The following is an 8715-nucleotide window of genomic DNA, read 5'->3' as shown; positions in this document are numbered from 1 at the left end:
ATAACATCTACACTCTCTGTTCCATCTTCTTAAAAAGCCAGTGTCTGTCCCAATACTGTATAACATCTACATTCTCTGTTCCATCTTCTTAAAGAAAAGCATTGTTTTGCTGAAACCTTAATTGTCTTTTTTTCTAAGGGTATGGTTGGCTAGATTATCAAAGACTGCTGAAGGAATCCTGGGTTTCCTGGAAGGTTGAAAGGTGTCCAGAATCTTGTCATAGTGATGCAGGTTTGAGTAATTGTGACAATAGATTCCATAAACCAACAAATTATAGTAAATGAAAATTATAGAAATTAAATGACAGGCCTACACAAATACACTGAATCATGACAAAATAAATTAAAGAAAAAATAGAAATAGAAAAACTATTCCTTGTGGTGGCTAACAACCAGCTACTACATGTAGCGAGGTGATTTGGAGGTAGCCACCTGAGACATGTAAACTCACAACTGACACCCACTGACCTTGAGGATGTCCTCTTGGCCAAGTGGTAGAAGCTTGTGTCTGCCACATGGGAGATCTGGGGTTTCAAACCCTGCCTGTCACATACACACACCTGTTCTAATCCAGTGGTTCTCAACCTTTTTGGCACGCCCCAACAAATGTAGGTCAAGATGAGTTCATCCCTCGCTGCTTGCATCAAATTCGGTGCAGTAGCTGTTGAAAACAATTTGTATATTTTCTCTACCTATGCTCTCTCTTGTGTGAAGTAAGACGTTACAAGTTTAAGGTATATCTTTTTTTATTATATTTGATCAAATAACTCTCTAAAATGATTAATATGATACAAATATTTGGGTAGCCCTATTATATACTTTTTTTTTTTTTTTTTATCTGGCGACTCCCCCAAATCATTTTGTGACCCAACGTGGAGTCCCGACCCCAAGTTTGAGAATCAGTGTTCTAATTAATGATTGGCAAGGTGCCATGTCTCAGCTAATCTGTTATGCTCTGATACTGATCTGTCCTTTGGTAGCTCACAGGTGACCACTAGGTGTAGCAATAACCAAATAAACCAAAACATTTTCTCTCTTCTATATCTTTTTATATAAATTCCGTATACTATTTCTTTAGTACATGTATTAATTTTAAATTGTTATTTTATCAATACCAAATGGCTGTTGTAGCTTCGATATCTACATTATAGGCCTTTTGGCTCTCTTTTTGACTTCTCTGTCAAATCTACGACTTCCCAACTTCATAGTAGTCATAGTATAAAACCCTGTATTTCCAAGTAAAATACATATTCAGTCAGCCTCCTAGACCTCTAAAACATGCCCTCTCCAAAACACTGAAAGTGTTAATTAAAACTGGAATATGTTATGTATGAGATGAATGGCCCTCACAGTCTAGACCGCTCTATCCTTCTCATTTACTATGTGTGTGTGTGTGTGTGTGTGTGTGTGTGTGTGCGTGTGTGTGTGTGTGTGTGTGTGTGTGTGTGTGTGCGTGCGTGCGTGCGTGCGTGCGTGCGTGCGTGCGTGCGTGTTTGCATTAATGCATGTGTGCATACATGCGTGTGTGCATACATGGGTGTGTGTGGAGGTTACTTAAACAGTCCACTCATCAACATTCAGTGACACTTATCTCATGGAGAAGGGTGTGTGTTAAGCAAACAAGTACCAATGAAATAAAACGATAGCTGGGTAACCTGACGGACAAAGGAGCAGAGCACAATGCTCATGCCTGGCAGAGCACAAACGTGCCCCAAATGGAATGAAAACATGTCAAGCTCTCACTCTTCCTCTGTGTGATTTTATTGGTGGACCTCACCGCTCCAGAACTCCCAGCTTCCCTGAGGAGAGTGTGTGGGAGGAGATCGCACCAGCTACTGAGAGGCCGCTTCAAGAGACTTGCCCCTCGAAATTGCTGTAGCAACTGACCTACTTTCCAGCCATTTTGGATAAGATCGGTCCACTCATCTACCACCCTCACTCTGCCCATCCCCCCTCTCACTCACAGACCAACTAAAAACAACCTTGCCCTGTATGGGGTTGAGCACCACTCCACACACACTCCTGTTAGAATAACACACTCGCTCCCTAAATGCACATGGTTAATGAATAAGAAGAGCCTGTGTTTAGTTTCATATTCAGCTTGTTGGATCATTGGCGAGGGTGCTTGAGGCTAACAATAATTTAGCATCTATAAAACGGTGTTTGGGCCTACATGTGACTGCAAACAGCAGTGGTAAATACAGTAGTGTAGAGCAGAGAACAAACAGTCAGGTGGGCATAAAGCAATGTCTACAAGTGGATGGAAGGTGTAATATACGATCTCACTGTTTCTCCTCATGTGTATTACTACAGCAGTGATACTCCTGGTCCTGGAGAGCCACGGTGGGTTCAGGTTGTTGTCCCAGCCTAGGGCTATCATACCTGATTAAACTAATCAACTGATCTTCAAAACCTTGATTAGGTGAATCAGGTGTGTCCCTGCTGAGCTGGGACAAGAACCTGCAGCACTGCGGCTCTCCAGGAACAGGATTGAGGATCACTGATCTACAGCACAGGTATGTTCTACACATCTATTCAATCATCTGTCCTCTATGAGTGCCATGTAAAACACTCCAAAGCCATTAGTGGACAATAGCAGCTAGAGGCAAATATACTGTCAAACCCAATCTTTTCATGGCTGGTTGTCAGCTAGCCAGAAGATGGAGATGGTTAGTGCTCCAATATTAGCTCTCCACATTCAGTCAGCCTACATTCAAGTGTTCTCCATTTTTATGATACAGTAACTGGGCCTTTAAACAACAAATTAGGGATTACATTTGTCCCTATTATTCTACAAACAAATACATTTAGGCCTCCTGTAAGGGATTTGGTAATACTCAGTTCAAGGTTTGAACATTTGGAGGGATTATTGTGATGGGTTGATTGACATCTTAATTTAGATAGATTGGAAGCTTTGAATGAAAGTTCCAAAATCACCTCAGTTTATCTCTGATTACCATTCAAATAACATTAATATCCACTGGAGGGCAGTGTTGTTCTTCAGAAATCTGCACCACCTGCCACTGTACAATCCCAAGGCAAACCCAAACTGTTTCACACCCAGTTGAGTCTACAGTAGATGTACCTGTTTTTCTTCTTTCAATTATGTTTGTTAAACTGCCCATTTATGGTTGAATACGTGTTTTTTTTTTTTTATATTTCAGAGATAAAACAGCTATTGATATGTATCATAAGAGTAGGGTAATTAGACTTCCAGTATTCTGGTGAAAAGAGGCTGACAAAGCAAGTAATTGGATACAGGCAATCTCTTCTAGGATATGTAGTGTAAATGCTTGTATCGCTCTATATTTCTATCCACTGTTGCCCCAGGCAATGTGAGGTAAGTTCTAAATTAGCCCTAAATGAACATGCTAAATAACAACATAATAATCTACTTCTGCTGATGCATGTGTAACCCATGTGTTAGAAAATCAGAAACAAATAACAAGTAGTCAGATATTCTTTGAAATACACATACATTTTTATTGGATGACAGTTTGGCTGTGGATACTTGGTATTGAAGTACAACTCATTCAGTGAAAATGGTCTGAGCAGGAGACTTCTAACTCAATGGTAGAAACATCACACATGCGTCAACCAAAGGGATCAAATTAAAATCTTGCCATTTGTGAAACATTTGACATTTGAGGCAAATTTGGCTGAAAAGGTGAGATAACCTTTTTTTCCTACACAAGCACAGAATCAAGTAGTTGTGAACTTTCATCTCCTGTATTATCATATATTTTATATTAAGAGTAAAGCACTTTCTGTTTTAGTATGCATAAGCTAGCTAAACTGACACTCCTTGTTTTATCCACACATTCAACCACAGATTAATAGACGACACACTGTGATTTAGACAGATGTACACTCTTTAGGGCGCTAATTGTTATCTTAATGCTGCCGAATACAATGCTAATTTAAGCTAAACATTTCTTTATACAATTCTGTCAAACATAGCTTCGAATACAAAGCAGCTAGATACATAATCTTGTGCATTACATAATACTGAAGCTGCACAAAATACATGGTATTAACCGAAATAACAATACATTAAAGAAACCAATGTTGTTGTGTTATTTCCTTCAACTTCCAACTCAATATTCATCCACTTTTTTGTTGGTGGTGGTGGTGGTTTGGGGGTGGGGGTAGCACAGTGGAGAGGGCAGATGTAGAGCTGGCACAATAATTATTCCACTTGACAGTCATATCTGTTCTACACAGTATATTTCTGACCATTCTAGATCTGCTCTGGTGACTGATGTTGGCCTTTCAAGTACAAACACAGTTCATGTTGTATTGCACATTGCAGCAGTGGAGTTGAAGAAGCCAGACTTTTCTCCATATAACATTATCACCACCGATAACCTCAAACCCCACGGTATGGGAGTGAAAAAACTGTGGTATTGGCAATCACCCTTTTAAATAATTTGCTAAAAGTTACTCATGCGAAACGTGCATTTACAGGAGAGTGCCGAAGACAGTATTGTAGGTGGGAGCTTGTGCATCTTTTAACATGAACAGATAAAGCGAGACCAACTAGATTCTACAGTGTCCAATGTCTAGCATATATTGTGGAACAAGTCATCCTCAGTGTACGGTTGTCAGAGGGACCTCAATGTCCAGTTGTCAGAGGGACCTCAGTGTACAGTTGTCAGAGGGACCTTGTGGGAAGACCATGAACATTCACTTAAGGTCATGCAAGTGTCAGTCACCATATGTTATTGTAAATTACTTAAATTGAGTGCATCTGAAAGGAACAGCTACTGAAGGACAGTGAATCGATTAGAATCCTATGTGACCTGATTCCTTGAGTCGAGACCAACATATTTCTTTGAGCATCCCTTAATGGGAATTACTGTATGTTAAAGACCTACACTGCAGTATATGTCTATATGGTGAATTATTGTGACATCTCATCCTTTTTTAGGCACTCATTTGTTCAAGACATTGTAATACACTGCCAACGCTTTCTTGATAAGTTACTGACATCGAAGCCATATCAGCACATTGGAGAAGGGTTATAGCTTTTCAAGATGATGACATGAGAAGTGTTTTTATTGCGTTTCATCAGTACTTCATTATTTGGGGATAATACGTCCAATGGCAATAGAATAACCTTTGGTAGCTACAGCCTGCAACTTAAAAATAGAGGCACTGCACTTGTGCTGAATGGAGGGTGGGGTTAGGAGGGGGTAAAGAACACTACCATTGTTTTGGAGAGGAAGGCTGGTTCAGAATGGTTTTGAGCTGTCACTTTGGTGTTTTGTGAGGTTGCTGAAGAATAGGCTAGTTTCATTTCAATAATCTGTCATTCTGAATTTGACATTACTTTTATTATTGTTCAAATCATATTTCGGAAAGGCCCAATAAAGATTTTAGTTTCAAATTGTGAATGCAGAATTTTTGGTTTTCAAATGCTATAATTGGGTCTCACCCTCTATACCAATTAATTGTAGAAAATACTCCAACAACTCAAAACTCACAAATTCACAGTCACCAAACAAACCAACACTGTTGTCCAACCCAAACAAAAACATGTTTTTTCCAGAAAATTGTTTCCAATATTTTCCAGATAAAAACAACTCCTGATTTTAAGGGCAACGGTATTGAAATCAGTTTTTTTTGCAATTGCGGAGCGTTACACAGGCCACACAGGCCATACTCCCTTTCACTCATAGTTCATGAATGCTTCATTCTACATTGGACTACTCATGCTGTGGCTGATGAGAGGAATGGAAACAATGGTGTTCACGTGAAAGCACACACACTCCTAAAGCTGCTAAAATAATAACGCAAAAAATCTGTACAATATTTAAATACTGTATTTACAGAAATAAACATATTTTCAATTGAATCTTTCCCAAAGGCCTGTAGTTGTAGAGCAATCTCCTGAATTGATAGATTCAAATAAGGAAATTCAGAGCTTATTTGATCCTTTCTTGTATCATAAGCATAAACAATTAAAGGTAACAATAAAGCACATCACAAGGGCCATGTTAATATCGGTTTGCAGTTTAAGCTAGCAGCAAGTTCGACTTTACCACTTGTATTAAGACTCCTCAGGAAACATTTCACATTCTAGGATTTATATTCTGCTGTCGAACATGTTAGCCAGTGGCGTGGATTTTTACACTGTTTGTGAGAAACGCTAGTACGATTAAACAGTGTATTTGTCAGTCCCTCGTTATGTTGTTCAGATAGATTTGTTTGCAGTGCACAATCATGTTTAGCAGCCAGTCATTGCCTTGAACAGATATTTGTGACAGGATAGGAGGCTGTCTGCATAACTTTGACCAAAAAATTAACAGAATTGTTAAGCGCTCCTATGTACTGTATTTTAAAAGCATATGCACCAAGTTTGTTTTGTAAGATAATATAACTCCTTTGTATGGCATCTTGTGCCTTTAGAGTGAGCATGGATAAATACAGATTCGAAAGCTATCCTGCAAAGTTCTACAGCTGAAAACTGACCAAGTGTAGTCTTATATTAGAGAACCACTGCAACTTTACTTTCTTCTTTCGCTCAGGTGCTCTCCAACCCTGACTCTTGCATGATGAGTAGCAGAGTAGCAGAATGAATACAACTGTAATTTGTGGAAGCCCCAGGTTTTCTGTTGATATCATAATTTGAGGGAAATACTGGCCCATGATCCAGGGTTGAAGAGAACACTGAGGTTTGGGTCGTATTGTGTCATGTCATTTTTTACAGACCTGCATGTAGGAGATACTAACAGATCCACCAACAGCACACCTGGCCAGCTACAGAACAGCACACAAGCAACACTCACACACAATGGGGCTGAAACATACTGTCTGTCTGTCTGTCTGTCTGTCAGATGATGTCACACTGTATCAATAGTGATATCAATCTCGAAACTGTGTAGCATCTTTTGCAGCAATCTACGCATCACTAGGGTAGGCTAAGGTGGGACCTATTAAGCCCATCAGAATAGCCAAATATGAAGACTAGATGGATACTCAAATGTTACACAGGGAATAGAGCCCTACCTGCCAGCCGGTATCTGGCAGTTAGCCTATGCAGAAACAAACTGGTGCCCATGTTAGAGGAAAAAGGCTAAATCTGCTACAACATTGCAACCGTTACAGGCTCATTGTGTGTGTGTGTGTGTGTGTGTGTGTGTGTGTGTGTGTGTGTGTGTGTGTGTGTGTGTGTGTGTGTGCGTGTGTGTGTGTGTGTGCTGTGTGTGCTGCTGGAGGTTCTATTCTCTATGACCTATGACCCCTATGACAGTCCCCTATCTACTGGCTGAGGAAGTCGATGCTGGCCTTGACGGTGCGCGCGGTGGCCACGTCCACCGCCATGGCCCGGATCTCTGTGTCCCCGAACTGCATGAGCGTCTGGATCTCCCGGCGTGCCGTGGGGCTCTCCGTGCCGCTCACATCCAGCCGCAGTGTGCCGCACTTCCTGACACCAGGCTCGCTGATGAAGCCCACGCCCTCCCTCTCAGAGCAGTAGATGTGGATGACGATGACCTGCTGTGAGGGCTTGGCTGGCGTGTAGCTGCGCTTCACCGTCTCCCCCAGCGCCACTGACTGGTCGGCGGCAATGAAGGTGTCGAAGACATCAGTGCACCAGCGCGTGCCGTCCTTCACCAGCATCTTGTCGGGTGGGTGCTTGCCATCAATGTAGCGGTTGAGGACCCCAACACCATAGGTGAGGGGCGAGCGGCGCACCTTGATGATGCTGGGGTCCAGGCCAAACAGGACGGCCCCCTTGAGGATGGTGAGGCCCACGTCGTGGGGGATGATGATGCGGCTGCGGCCCTGCAGCATGTTCTGTACCGCCTGCTGCAGCAGGGGCGACTCGGCGAAACCGCCCACCAGGAACAGGAACTTGATGTCGCACACTTCCGGCTTCTCAAAGAGCTCGGCTGAAAGTAGAGGGAAGATTCTTAATTAGTCAAGAGTCACCATGGGTGAGCACTTTAATAACTCTGTATGCTAAATCTAATTCATCATTCATTGTAAGAGTTCTAGTCTATGTGAAGCATTAAAGCCACAATCTGTAATTTGCAAAGCTGCTTGGACATATAAATGTATGTTATATACCAATGAATTCTTGAAGAATATTACTTATCTTATGAGCTTAATACAACTGTCTTACCCCATCATCCTCCCCTAAAAAACCCTGTCTTGAACAAACAAACCAAACCATTTTTTGGACTCTTGAGGAACCAGCATGCATTATCAATGCAGTATCTATTCAGTGTCTACTGTATACAGTACCTCCAGATGCCTCTCCCCAGTGTTCAGTGATCAGACAGCTCATCAGACTTCATACAGACCGTGCTAAAGTAATGTGACCTACTTTCTCTCTGTCCAAAACACTATGAATAATTGAGCTTGATTTATTTTGGAGAGGGAGGACCCAGACCCTGCGTCTGCTCTCTGTACAATGAGGGTGAGCCTTGGGGTGCAGCATGCACTGTCTCCCTGTCTACCTCTTCCTCTGGGAGCTCAACAACAGCTTGAACTCATAGGGGGAGGACATTCCTTTAAGCTTGGAGCATTGACATACGATGTGGAGAATCACATATGAAGTGTCCAAATTGAAAGCCTTTTTTATTTTATTTTTACATTTTATTTAGGTAGTCTTGTTGAGATAGATGAAATTCCTTTTTAAAGAAAGACCTCGTCCAAGACAGCAGCGGGGACAACGATCTTCAAGAACATACAATGTTGCTGCAAATCA

General features: G+C 41.5%; 1 protein-coding gene across 1 annotated transcript in view; it reads right to left on the bottom strand.

Moving 5' to 3' along the window:
* Positions 1 to 3491: 3491 nt before the first annotated feature.
* The window catches only part of hspa12a (heat shock protein 12A), a gene marked incomplete at its 5' end in the record, with an annotated part of 42833 nt that continues 37609 nt past the window's right edge, over positions 3492 to 8715 (bottom strand). The window contains one exon of the mRNA XM_083696114.1: positions 3492 to 7894. Coding sequence (XP_083552240.1) covers positions 7263 to 7894 — 632 coding nt within the window. The 3' untranslated portion in view covers positions 3492 to 7262. The remainder of the gene's footprint in view (positions 7895 to 8715) is intronic.

The sequence above is a fragment of the Argentina silus genome, assembly GCF_951799395.1.
Source record: "Argentina silus genome assembly, chromosome: X".
In the NCBI taxonomy this organism is placed as follows: Eukaryota; Metazoa; Chordata; class Actinopteri; order Argentiniformes; family Argentinidae; genus Argentina; species Argentina silus.
Note: the sequence above shows the minus strand (reverse complement) of the source record. Positions and strands in the feature narration are given on the sequence as shown.